At 39.7% G+C, this 14,439-nt stretch overlaps 1 protein-coding gene across 6 annotated transcripts in view; it reads left to right on the top strand.

Moving 5' to 3' along the window:
• Positions 1-14,439, top strand: part of DMD (dystrophin) — a 2,254,125-nt gene that overhangs the window by 994,964 nt on the left and 1,244,722 nt on the right. For all 6 annotated transcript variants that reach the window (XM_040266338.1, XM_040266336.1, XM_040266334.1 and 3 more), the window contains one exon: positions 9,092-9,264. In XM_040266338.1, the coding sequence (XP_040122272.1) occupies positions 9,092-9,264 (173 nt within the window). The remainder of the gene's footprint in view (positions 1-9,091; positions 9,265-14,439) is intronic.

Genomic DNA, 14,439 nt, shown 5'->3' on the forward strand with positions numbered 1-14,439 from the left:
TCTTTTTTAGCTCATTAAAGACACATAGATTCCAAATGGATTCTCTTCTTAAATTGAGACCCACATTTCTAAATATTATTTTATCTCAAACTGAGGCCTATATTATGCTGGCTGTGTTACCAATGAGCTCTTATTTAAACAACATGCTTTCCACCTAGAAATGTGAATTATAGCAGTATAGTTCACTATCTTCTGTTTTTCCTTATTTTACATATTCAGGTTTTTACTTTCAATTGTGAAAGTTACTTCCCAATCAAAATTTTCTCTATCAAAAGTGTATAAATAAGGATCTCATTTAACTTACTTGATTCTAGGAACCAGAGTGGCAATGATGCTATTTTGAAATATTAAGGACTTAAATTATATAGACTCATGCCTTCCAGACATTGAAATTTCCATTTCCAGGAAGTGTGTCTAACAAATAAACGTCTCATCAGATTGAAATTGGGAGCAAGGAGGTCATTTCATAGGGGCATGTCAACATCAAGAAAGAGGTTAACTAGTAAGTGGGTACTTCCTCATTTTGCCATCATATTTCAGGTAAGATAAGGAACTATTCTGGGAGAGAGAGAAATGGAAATAATATACTCTATAGTGATCCTAGGGATTTTTCTATCTCCATAGCAACTACAGAGACTATGGTTTCCTTTTTAGAGGGTCAGAAACTATAAAGATCACTTATTTCTAGACAAACCAAAATAGTAAAAAGCTATAAAAGAACTCATCTCTGACTTTAAACTGTGGAAACTGCTACAGAATTTTCTTTGGTGCATATACCATTTTTTTTTCTGTGTGCAGTGCCTCTGGAACTAGAGTATGTGTAGGGACTTTAAAAAGGATTTCCTGGACTCCAGCCAATTTTGACAGCATTCTGCAAGAATGCACCAAGGAGCTATTATCTAGTATCCAGGGAGTATGACATCTTCTGCCCCAGTTTTTGCTTTTTGCTTTTCTCATTTAGGATAGAAAGTTTTCCTGCTTTGGCAATGTGTTGTCCTGCATTGCTAAAACTGTTCACAACTCGATCCTGAGCAATTCTACCACTTCCCAGAAAATCGGGAGCTCTCCAGAGATTTGGATTAAAAATCAGGAAGCTTTGCAAGGTCAAATCATCTGAGAGAGAATATATATTCTCTCTCACACACCCCACATCGAAACCATAAAAGAATTTCTTTTAGACCAGTAGGGAAGATACTCCCACCCTTCTCTTCGATTTTATCCCCATAGGAAATGACAGCTATTCATTGTGTCGGGGATCCCAACATACAGACAAATGGAGCTGGGTGCCCCAGTCTGAATTTCAGTACTCAGCCTATCAGTGAGCTGATATCAGAGTTGTGGATTTTTGCCCTTGGGCTGGCAGCCACGTGAACATGGAGTCTGTGACTCATATCAGCAAGAGTCTAGCCAGTTCAAGCATTGGGGAAGGTCATTTGGTCAGCAGAGTTAACAGAAGCAGCAGAGAAAGTCATGTTGGTGCATATTCCTGCCACCTGACCTAATCTAGCTAGTGTGTGCATGCATGCTCAGTCATGTATGACTGTTTGAGACCTCATGGACCATAGCCTGCCAGGCTCCTCTGTCCATGGGATTCTGCTGGAAGGAATACTGGAGTGGGTTGCCATGTCCTCTTCCAGGGAATCTTCCTGACCCAGGGATTGAACCCATATCTCTTGCATCTCCTGCATTGGCAGGTGGATTCTTTCCTACTATACTATCTGGGAAGCCCCAATCCTGCTAGTTGGGTAGCCCTAAATATTCTACCCAAGACTCTAGGCTCAGAGTGAAATTTTACCAGGTGAATAAAAGAAAGAAAGAATGTAAGAGGCTTTCTTGAGTGCAATAACCTCTAAGGCATTGATAACATATCCAAGATACATCCTGTCTTTTAAACATTTTTGTTATAGTATCTGTTTTCATTTTATTAAACTTTTCCTCCATAAAGAAGTGTCTTATGTGAAATAAAACAAACCATAGTGTCGTACTAGGTAGTTTTCAATTTTGTAGTGAAAGAGGATGGCATTGGAACACAGTCTTCTCTGTCCAGAGTTACATTTCCACACTTTCAAGACGCTGAGATTGCTCTTGATAAGATCACCAATCACCCCCCCACATATCCACAGTTGACCTTTTACTCCTGTTTCTAGATGCATTTGACTTGTTGGCAGCTCCCTCCCTCTCTCTTGATCTTCATTCTTCCTTTGGTTTTAAAATATATACATTACTCTTCTGGTTCTTCTCCAAGGTCTGATGAGATCTGCTCTTTGGACATATTCATCTCCACCCTTTACATCTGCTTTCCACAAAGGTTCATCCTTAGGCAAAATTTCACACTTTCACTCTAACAAACATTTCTGAGCAGTTTTCCCATCTCTCCTACAATTAAACAATACCTACGCTATTCCACTGAGTAGCCATTCTGTATGTAACACAGGCAGAAGAGTTATATCATGCATTTTCTCCAGAAGAGTAATGTCACAGGCTATTTTCTGTGTTTGCATGCCTTCCTTTCCCTCATATGGTAATCCTTGGTCTCTCAGATAAATATCCTGACCATAGAATTAAATTGACTTGCTTAACAACAACAACAAAAACTTGAAACCTTCTAATCACAAGGTATTCGTGGATGTGAAGACAACACCGGGGAATTGTATAAATAATCTTTCCCTCTTCCCTACCTCTGCTCTCTCTGAAATTCATTCACACCACCCATAACCATCATGTCTAGAGGACTAGCAGACCTGACGACACAAGTGTTTTCCTTAGGGTGTCAAGGTAAGCACTGACTTTCGCCTTACAAATAACATTATCTATATCCTCACCAGCTTCTGTAGATTCCCCAAAGCAAGTCCTCATGCACCGCAGTCCTGAAGGCAAACTCTGAAGCAAACTCCACCAGTCTGACTGGGAAGGTGCAGGCTCAGCAACAGGCATTCCCTGTCTAACCTCATCTCCATTTCAGACATGGTTGAGATCCTCCCCGATTTTGCCTGCGAGTTGGCCGACATATTCATTTGATCGATACTTGTTCAGTTTTTATGTTTATACAGTCGACTCTTGGACAGCCTGGGTTTTGTTGTTGTTGTTGTTAAGCAAGCCAGTTCAACTCTGTGTTCAGGTTATTTATCGGAGAGACCAAGGATCACCATATGAGGGAAAGGAAGGCATGCCAACACAGAAAATAGCCTTTTTATGTTTTCCATAGAAAATACTGTAGAGCTGAGCTTCCCTGGTGGCTCAGACAGTAGACAAATCTGCCTGCAATGCAGGAGACCCAGGTTTCATCCCTGGGTCAGGAAGATCCCCTGGAGAAGGGAATGACTACCCACTCCAGTATTCTTGCCTGAAAAATTCCATGGACAGAGGAGCCTGGCGGGCTACAGTTCTTGGGGTCGCAAAGAGTCACTCACAACTGAGCAGCCAACACTTTCACTTTGACTACAGAACTATACAATCTGTCGCTGGACAAATCCACAGATGCTGAGCAACCATGGATATTGAGGACCAACTATAAATTATACATGGATTAACCCTCATGTTATTCAGGGTCTACTTTATTTATTTATCCTGACAGAAAACATGTGATCTCTGAATCAGAGAACACACAAGGGATTACTCAAGAGCATCTTAGCACTCGTCCTCATGCCCCAAATCCCCATGAGACGTGAGGTAAGGGCCGGATGTTTACCTGTGCATCTATGGGTTACAGTACAAGAGACAAAACTCAGTATCAGAAACATCAGAGCTTATATAAGGGAGTCGGCATATCTGATAGAGACAGGGAGAGAGGCATGGAGGAACTTGAGTGTCAGAAGGGAGAGAGGGGATGGGGATAGAGAAACAGAGACCTTTGCTCTCCTCTCCAGAGAGGGGAGCAGGTCTCTGTCTGTTATCCTCAGAAGGTAAGTTGGAATGTAAGCAAAGGAATCCAAGGAAGCTTCTGGGTCTCCCTGGAATAGTACACTAATCTCAGCTCCAAGGTATATTTGCTGTTCAATGATCCTTTAACCCAGATACCAGTGTTCTTTGCTCAGAAAGCCTAGAACATGTGGAGATGGGAGAAGATATATTACCCAACTGTATTTGTCATCTCATTTCCCCTTCTCAAAATCTGATGCCAGCTGCCTATTGAATACCTATAGTCTGATGACCCAAAGGCTTTTCATTGTCATCATACATACACACAAACACACACATACAAACACAAGCATGTACGCACAGAACCTGTTCATCCATCTGCAGTCCTTTTACTCAGATACCAGTATTCATTCAGATGCTCAGGCCAGAAACCTGGGAGCTAGAGTCATTCTTCCTCTTTACTCAATACACAGTCACTGACTTCTGCCAAGTTTCCTTCCTAAACCACTTTCCCAATTCAACTCAAATATGAAGGCTGACTAGATTTTTGATTACCTTAATAATATTTTAAGTTTTGAGATGTAGAATACAGTGCTATGTGTGCTTTCCTTGAAAATAATTAATGGATATTGGAAACATGTTGAAGATTTTTTGGATAAGTATATAAAATATCAATTTGTTCAAAATAATATGGCTGAGGACGTGAATGAGTGGACATATACAGTGAAACAGTGCTGTCTATGGTTTTATAAGTGTTGGCAGTGGATGATAGATTCATGGGGGCTATTTGTACTGTTTTCTTTTTTTTTCTTTTCTGCTTTTGTATATATTTGAAATTCATGTACGTGTCTGTGTATGTGTGAGACAGTTCCCCACTGTCTACTGAATTACATGCAGTATTTTTAAAGCACTTTGTTAATCATCTCCAGCCGCTATTTCCAGACCCATCTTCCCTGATCCTACACATTTCTGAAAAGTCAGATATGACTGCTCGTGTTTCCTGTCTTTGCATGTGTATTAGCTGCTAAGTATGACATCCTTCCCACTTCAGCTACTCAGCTTGTATATCTCCCCCAAATCCTACTTTCTTTATGAGCCCTTTCTGTGGCTTGTGACCACATACATGATTCATTCTTTTTTTGAATTTTGAAAAAAAAAAACAACAAAAAACATTTGGTACCATTTAGATCACTCATCAAATAATTTCTGAACATTTAGCTGGGATTTCTACACTATAACTGTTTCCTTCAGTTTTCCAAACCACACCCTCCCTTACCACATCAATAAGACCAATTCAAAACTTACTCAAAACAAGTAAAACTGCTTCACCTACCTTTGCTTTCTCCATATTGATCCTTATACATAGAAGAACTCAATTAATGTTTACTCAATTGACTTGTCTTTGACAATTCAGATAAGCAAAATAACCAAATTCGTACTTGTAAGTCTAGACAAATATGGAAGATTTTGGCATTTTTTGAACACTGATACATTTTTTAAAAATTATTATGTAATGACACTGTGTTTTTTCCCCCTTAAATACGATCTATGTTTAAAAAATTATGGAGTTGATTTTTGTGATGCTTTAACTTATTGAACACAAATGCACTGGGCACATACAGTGTACCAGGCATGTGTCTGAGCTCTGGAAACCCTGCACTCATAGGGTCAAGTCTAGTAATACAGAGAAACTAGTAGATAGATAATCTCATATTAGTCATAAAGGCCATGAAGGAAATTGAACAAACAAGGAAAACAGAGCACTCAGGGCTGCTACTTAAAATGGAAAGGTAGAGAAGGCTCTTCTGATATGAAAAAGAAGTAAGGAAAACAGCCATTTAAGTTTCTTGGAGGGAAGAATTATTTTTGGCAGAAAGAACAGCAAATGCAGAAACCTCAAAGCAAGAGTACATTCAGCATGTTCGAGGAACACAAAGAGGCAAAAGGGCTGAAATGGTGTGCACTTGGAGGAGAGTTTCCCTGGTGGCTCAGCTGGTAAAAAATGCACCTGCAATGCGGGAGACCTGGGTTTGATCCCTGGGTCGGGAAGATCCCCTGGAGAAGGGAAAGACTACCCACTCCAGTATTCTGGCCTGGAGAATTCCAGGGACTGTATAGTGCATGCTGTCGCAGAGTCAGACACGACTGAGCAACTTTCACTTTTTGGAGGAGACTAAGGAAAAAGTAAGACTGGCATGGCAGGCAGCATACAACCAAGCTGTGCAGAACTTTGTAGGTCCTGATGAAGACTCTGGGTTTGGGTCTTACCTGGTCCAGTGCCTAGGACTCGGTACTTGCACTGCTGGGGCCCGAGTTTAATCCCTTTTCAGGGAACCAACGTCCCACAAGTTGTGCCTCGTGGGCAAATGATAAATTTGATAAGGAGCATTTGAGAAGTGAAGTAATATGATTTGATTTGTGTTTCTTACAAATTTCTTTGGCTATTGTGTGGAGAATTGATGGGAGAGGGTGAAGATAAGAAGCAGGAGGGTCATTTAGGTAGGAATTGAAATAATCCAGGTGAGAGACAAGGGTAGCTTATATCAGTTATAACAAGGGAGATGATGAGAAGAGGTCAAATTCTGGACATGTTCTTGGAAGTAGAGTCTATAGGATCATCCAGTAATATGAACATAGAGATTAAAAAAGAAGGATCAAGGAGGATTCCAAGGTGGTCAACCTGAATAACTGTTAATTGATATGTCATTTACTGAAATGAGGAAAATAATGGGAAGAGAAGGATAAGGGGATGCTGTTGAGGATGTGGTTGAGGCTATGTTAAGTTTGAGATGCTCCTGAGACATCCAAGTGTCAAGAAAGTTGTTGGAAGTATGAGTATGGATTTCAGAGTTGAGGTCATGGCTGGAGATGTAAGTTGGAGAGTCATTGTCATATTTATTGTTCAGTCACTCAGTCATGTCCAACTCTTTGTGACCACATTGACTTCAGCATGCCAGACTTCCCTGTCCATCACCATCTCGCGGAGCTTGCTCAAACTCATGTCCATCGAGTCAGGGATGCCATCCAACCATTTCACCCTCTGTCATCCCCTTCTCCTCCTGCATTCAATCTTTCCCAGCATCAGGGTCATTTCTAATGAGTCAGCTCTTCACATCAGGTGGCCCAAGGATTGGAACTTCAGCTTCAGCAGTCCTTCCAATGAAGATTCAGGGTTGATTTCATTACGACTGATTAGTTTGATGCCCTTGTAGTCCAAGGGACTCTCAAGAGTCTTCTCCAACACCACAGTTCAAAAATATCAGTTCTTCAGTGCTCAGCCTTCTTTATGCTCCAACTCTCACATCCATACATAACTACTGGAAAAACCACAGCTTTGACTATACAGACCTTTTTCGGCAAAGTAATGTGTCTGCTTTTTAATATGATGTCTAGGTTTGCCATAGCTTTCCTTCCAAGCAGCAGTTGTCTTTTTAAAACTTAATTATTATTTTTTTATTGAAGGATAATTGCTTTACAGAATTTTGTTGTTTTCTATCAAACCTCAACAAGAATCAGCCATAGGTATACATATATCACCTCCCTTTTGAACTTCCCCCCCATCTCCTTCCCCATCCCACCCCTTAATTTCATGGATGTAGTCACCATCTGTAGTGATTTTGAAGTCCAAAAAAATAAAGTTTGTCACTGTTTCCATTGTTTCCCCATATATTTGCCATGAAGTGATGGGACCGAACGAAAATTATGACCAACCTAGACAGCATATTAAAAAGCAGAGACATTATTTTGCCAACAAAGGTCCATCTAGTCAAGGCTATGGTTTTTCCAGTGGTCATGTATGGATGTGAGAGTTGGACCATAAAGAAAGCTGAGCACTGAGGAATTGATGCTTTTGAACTGTGGTGTTGGAGAAGATTCTTGAGAGTCCCTTGGACTGCAAGGAGATCCAACCAGTCCATTCTAAAGAAGATCAGTCCTGGGTGTTCATTGGAAGGACTGATGCTGAAGCTGAAACTCCAACACTTTGGCCACCTGATGTGAAGGTCTGACACACTGGAAAAGACCCTGATGCTGGGAAAGATTGAGGGCAGGAGGAGAAGGGGAAGACCGAGGATGAGATGGTTGGATGGCATCACCGACTCAATGGACATGGGTTTGGGTGGACTCTGGGAGTTGGTGATGGACAAGGAGGCCTGGTGTGCTGCAGTTCATGGGGTCACAGAGAGTCAGAAACAGCTGAGCAACTGAACTGAACTGAACTGAACTGATGAGACTGGATGCCATATTGTTACTTTTTTGAATGTTGACTTTTAAGCCAGCATCAAGAGGCTCTTTAGTTCCTCTTCACTTTCTGCCAAAGGGTGATTTTATCTGCATATCTGAGGTTATTGATATTTCTCCTGGCCATCTTGATTCTAGCTGGCGCTTCATCCAGCCCAGCATCTTGCGTATAACGTATTCTGCGTATAACTTAAATAACAGGGTAACACTATACAGCCTTGAAATACCCCTTTCCTAATTTGCAACCAGTCTGTTGTTCCATGTCTGGTTCTAACTGTTGCCTTCTTGACCTGCATACAGGTTTGCAGGCGTCAGATAAAGTGGTCTGATATTCCAATCTCTTTAAGAATTTTCCACAGTTTGTGGGGATCCATGCAGTCAAAGGCTTTAGTGTAGTCAATGAAGCAGAAGTAGATGTTTTTCTGGAATCCTCTTGCTTTTTCTATGATCCGATGGATGTTGGCAGTTTGATCTCTGGTTCCTCCGACTTTTCTAAATCCATCTTGAACATCTGAGAGTTCTTGGTTCATGTACTATTTGAGGCCTAGCTTGGATAATTTTGAGCATTGCAATATAGGGATTATTTAAAGTCATGCGACCAAATAGGAGGTAGTACAGATAGATCAGGAAAGATCTATGCTAGAGCACTCCAATATTAAGAGATTAGTCAGAGGAGAAAGATTCTGTAAAGGAAACTGAGAAGCTGTAGACAAGAAGGTAGAGGAAAAAAACAGAAGAATTCAGGTTACAGAAGCCAAACAAAGATAGAGTATTAAGAAAGAGGGAGTGATTGCCAGTATCAAGATGAAGACTGAATTACCCATTCAAATTGGGCATGTTGAAATCAGTGGGCTTCAAGGCTAATGACTTTTAAAAGTCAGAAAATGAAAAATGTAAGACTGTTAGTTACTCTGGGTGTTGATACATTTCCTTTCTTCTCTTTCCATAGACAACTGAATAATTTCTGACTTGCTTTACAATTTCAATATTGCAGAATATAAAAGACAACCTGCAACAAATCTCAGGTCGGATTGACATCATTCACAATAAGAAGGCAGCAGCACTGCAAAGTGCCACAGCCCCGGAAAAGGCGAGGCTACAGGAAGCTCTCTCCAGGCTCGACTTCCAATGGGAAAGGGTGAACAAAATGTACAAGGACCGACAAGGGTAGGTACCACTTTCCTTTTACTAAAAGGAAATGATTATACCTATCTCCCAGGAATTCTAGAGTTCATGTCTATGCTCTTCATGAAAAAGGAGATAGGGAAGAAGAGAGGGAGATGTATCACTATCACTGAGAAAAGGTAAGTGGAATCAGAACAAAGGGTGATCTAGTTGAAACTAAGGAGCTGAATTCAACACATTTTTCAGAACCAAAGTTAGCATCATGTTGGAACACTATAATATCCTCAGAAATTTCAGGTCATGCCAAAACCAATTTAGTCATTGAGTTGAGGTGGTTTAAATAATTGTGCAGTATAATTTGTATACTTTTGGTCAACTTTGTATCCTATAGATTTATAATAGTTTGATATACTTACATTAATATATTGGAAATATAAGCTAGCAACACAAAGTTGACTTTCATGTATTGTTTCTATTTTGAAGGTGATCTTTTACATTTTATGTCTCCCTACTATTTTGTCTCAAGGAATTTGATTTAAAATTATTACTTTTTCATGCTTCCTTAATTAAAATATCTAACTGTTGACCAAATTTTAAAAATTCACATACGTTTCTTAGCCTCAGACCACAAGAAGGTGCTGTTTCCTCTTCTAATTTTAGGTGAAGCATAATAAAATTGTAGTGGCTTAAAGCAGTTTCCTTCAAAGAGTTGTTTCAAGACAGTATTCTTCATTATTATTGGAGGAAATAAAATCGTTTTAATAATTACAAGGAGCCTCTTTAATAGCTCTCATATCTGACCATTTCTTGATGTCTTTACTTCGTTTTTTGTTCTTAATTTACATTAGATTCCTAAATCAATACTTCTAGCATAAATCTCAGTGTTTCCAATGATCATGCCTTCTTTGCTCCCAATTATCTTCTATCCAGAATTGTTTTTCTGAAGTGTGAGAACTTAAGTGCTATCACCTCATTCCTGTTAGAACAAAGTCTAGATTCATTAATTTGGAACAAAAGGCTTTCACATGATCCCTGCTCATGTCAACCTCACTGTGTATCAATTCCTGCCTGCCTACAACTCCTCTGAATTCTGCTCTAGCAATATTAACTTGATTGAAAGATTTCCAAATGTCTTCTGCCCCCTCTGGCCTACCTGCCTTCAAGTCTCATGTCAAATGTTATTTCCTTCTTCAAATCCTGAAAATATTAGTTGATCTTAGAAACTTAGATATCATTTTAACATTAATGTAATATAATATCAGCATACAATTCATATAATTGCAAATGTTGCCAGACTCAGTGGCTACCTGTAGAGTGGGCGCATGCTAAATCACTTCAGTGTGTCCAACTCTTTGCAACCCCATGGACTATAGCCTGCCAGATGCCTCTGTCCAAGGGATTTCCCAGGCAAGAATACTGGAGTGGGTTGCCATGCCTTCCTCCAGGGAATCTTCCCAACCCAGGAATTGAGCCCATGTCTCTTACATCCCCTGCATTGACAGGCAGGTTCTTTGCCACCAGTACCACCTGGGATGCCCCTGCTCCAAAATCATGTTTTCCTAGAATTTACTAGAGAGCAATATCTTTTTTTTTACTTTTATGTCTCCTGCACAAGCTCCTGAAAGACAGAGATATGCTTTTGTCTTCTATAGACACTGATCATTCTTGCAGGAAGGCTGAGGTGAGACTTTCTGCTTTCTGAGACTACCTGCCTCCCACTTTCAGTCATCTTTTGTCACTGAGCTAGGTATTCCCTTCTGACAGTCGTGCAGCTCTTTACCTTTCAGTTCACCTTCAACCATAGACTTGAAAAGAAGCAGATCCTCAAATGCCATTCTACAGAGAGAGTAAGCTGAATTCTCACCACAGATCTGGGTGGGCTCTTTCCTATGTCTGGCAAATGATGGAGTGTCACTAACCCCAGTAGACCCACTCTTTACTTATCCAGATGCTGGAAAAGTATCCTCATTTTACTCTAATTAGACTTCTCTAGGAATTGGTCAGGAGCTGCTAAATTTCATGTGATTGTAGTCTAGTCTTGGGTAAAACTGTTTTAAGTTATTATGTCTGAGTACAGACCCTAGAGTTCAACTTGCTTTGATATCCTGGCTTTGCTGCTGACTGGCTCTATGTCCTTGAGCAAGTTCCCTAACCTTTATGCTCCACAATTCCCTTATCTATAAAATGGGACAAAAATATTTACTAAGTCATAGAGTTGTTATGAGGATTAAATGATACAGTGTATGTCGAGTGTTTAGTGTACTGCTTCTACATAATGACTCAGTAAAGCTCGGCAATTTTGATGTTAAAAATAATGGTTTCCTGGCTCTGATAGTCTTCATGCCTGTTAATTCTTTCTTATATGCTCTCACATTTTCCTGAGCACCATAGAGAGCTGATTTAAATTCAGTCCTTGATTTGAAGAACCTCCCAGTGCTAGAGAGAAAATGGACAAACAGCCAATAAATTACAGGTTGATAGATACAAGCAATGCTGGATGGTGAGAACAAGATCCCTAGGGAGTAGAAAAGGAACATCTCACTCCAAGTCAGGAATAAAGCAAGGTCAATGGACTGTTCAAGGTTCTGAGTTACAACTAACAGAAAGAGACTCCGATTGCCTTAGGTAGAATTATATAATTAGAAGAATATCAGGTAACTCACGGAATCGATAGAAAGGCCTGGGATCCAGGTGTAAATATGGGCAGAAATTGTCAAGGAAGACTGATATATGCACTCAGAAACACACCAAGCATCAAGCTACAAGACAAATCTGAACTATAAACTGTTGTCATAGCCATTGTCCACTGGTACACCAGAAATACCGTTGCCCCTCTATAGCAGTTGCAACTGTCACTTCCCAAAAGTATCAAAATTATTACTTATTTTTGTGTCACTAATTTTAGAATTACGTTTTCTTACAGAATTGCCAGATAAAGAAGGAGTTATTTTTTTTCCTCTGAAGGTCCAATTAGTGAATATTTTAGTGTTTGCAGATCATATAATCTCTGTTGTAACTACTCAACTCTGCTGTTGAAGGGTGAAAGAATCCCTAGACAATGCATATATAAATGGGCATGGTTTATTCTAATAAAACTTTATTTATAAAGACAGGCAGTAGGTCAAATTTTGCTGGAGGGCCATAAATTGCCAACTTTTGTAATAAGGCATGCTTCAGTCATATAACTAGGTTATAATTGCTAGGGGTTAAGAAATATAAATAGCTGCAGTTTGGGCTCCATTTTTTGGAGTGGTAGTTGCAGTACTCTTGCCTGGAAAATACCATGGATGGAGGAGCCTGGTAGGCTGCAGTCCATGGGGTCGCTAAGGGTCGGACACAACTGAGTGAATTCACTTTCACTTTTCACTTTCATGCTTTGGAGAAGGAAATGGCAACCCACTCCAGTGTTCTTGCCTGGAGAATCCCAAGGATGGGGGAGCCTGGTGGGCTGCTGTCTATGGGGTCACACAGAGTCGGACACGACTGAAGCAACTTAGCAGCAGCAGCAGCAGTGGTAGTCAGGAATTTATCTCCCACCAAGCCCATATAATGGTAGATTCTTGAATCCTTATCAATTAGAAGGTATATATTCTTTTTTCAAATTAATATAGAGTTGATTTACAATGTTGTGCTAGTTTCTGATGTACAGCAAAGTAATTAAGTTATATTTATATATATATATATGCAAATATATGTATTCTTTTTCATATTCCTTTCCATAATGGTTTACTAGAGTATGTTGAATATATTTCTCTGTGCTATACATTCTGACCTTGTTGTTTATCTGTTTTATATGTAGTAGTTTGTATCTGCTAATCCCAAACTCCTAATTTATCCTCCCCTGACCCTCTTTCCCCTTTGGTAACCATAAGTTTGTTTTCTACGTCTGTGAGTCTGTTTCTGCTTTGTAAGTTAGCTTATTTTATTTATGTCATATAAGATTCCAGATATAAGTAGTATCATATATTTGTCTTGCTCTGTATAACTTATTTCACTTGATATGCCAATTTCTAGGCCCAGCCATGTTCTGCAAATGATATTATTTCATTCCTTTTGACAGATGAGTAGTATTCCATTGTGTATATGGACCACACCTTCTTTATCCACTCATCTGTTGATGGACATTTAGATTATTTCCATGTCTTGGCTACTGTAAAGAGTGTTTCTGTGAGCATTGAGATGTGTGCAACTTTTTGAATTATAGCTTTTTTCTGGATATATGCCTAAGAGTGGGATTTCTGGATCATATGGTAATTATATTTTTAGCTTTATAAGGAACCTCCATACTATTCTCCATAGTGGCTGTACCAATGTACATTCCCACCAGCAGTGTAGAAGGTTTCCCTTTTTTCCACATCCTCGCAAGCTTTTGTTATTGTAGGTCATGTGACTCATGTGAAGTGGTATGTAGTTGTAGTTTTGATTTGTATTTCTCTCATAAATCGAGGCTATACATTCTTAAATAGACAAGTGTACAGCATTCATGTTGGGTTCTCAACAAAAATCTACTGGTTTTTTAGATAAGTCAGCTTGTGGTTAAAACAAAATACCTTTGAACCAGTAAGAAGGCATTAGTATATTTTCAGGTATGCGCCGGTTATGATAATGCATCATTCAGCTATTGCCATAATATCGTGATACAAATCACCCCTAAAACTCTATAACTTAAAACTAGCCTTTGTTTTCATGCTTATGGATCTTTAGGTTGCCTGTGTTTTGTCTGACTTAGGCTGAATGTGGCTGGACAGCTGTTTCAAGTGATGGGTGAGCTGGGCTATGCCCCAGGATGTGTGTTTCCTCCCTATGTCTTTATTCTGGGCTTTATATGAAAGACCAGTGGCATATTCTTCTCATGACACATCACCAGAGCATGAACTAAGCCTAATCTCCTAAGAGCATGTATGGCCTATGATTGTATTAAGCTGCTCACGTTCCATTGGCAACAGCAAGCCTGACATCAATAGAATGGGGGAAGTAGTCTCTGGCTACAGTGAACAGGAAAGAACAGTAAATACTTGCTGACTAATAATTCAAACTATTGTCGGCAGTTAATAATTAATAATGAAGGATTCTTTAGAGCTTGAAAATACCTTAGTGATTTTATCCTGCTCCATTATTTTATCAGTTCAGTTCAGTCATTCAGTCGTGTCTGACTCTTTGTGATCCCATGGACTGCAGCACACCAGACTTCCCTGTCCATCACCAATTCCCGGAGCT

Source organism: Oryx dammah, unplaced genomic scaffold (genome assembly GCF_014754425.2).
Source record: "Oryx dammah isolate SB20612 unplaced genomic scaffold, SCBI_Odam_1.1 HiC_scaffold_23, whole genome shotgun sequence".
Taxonomy (NCBI): Eukaryota; Metazoa; Chordata; class Mammalia; order Artiodactyla; family Bovidae; genus Oryx; species Oryx dammah.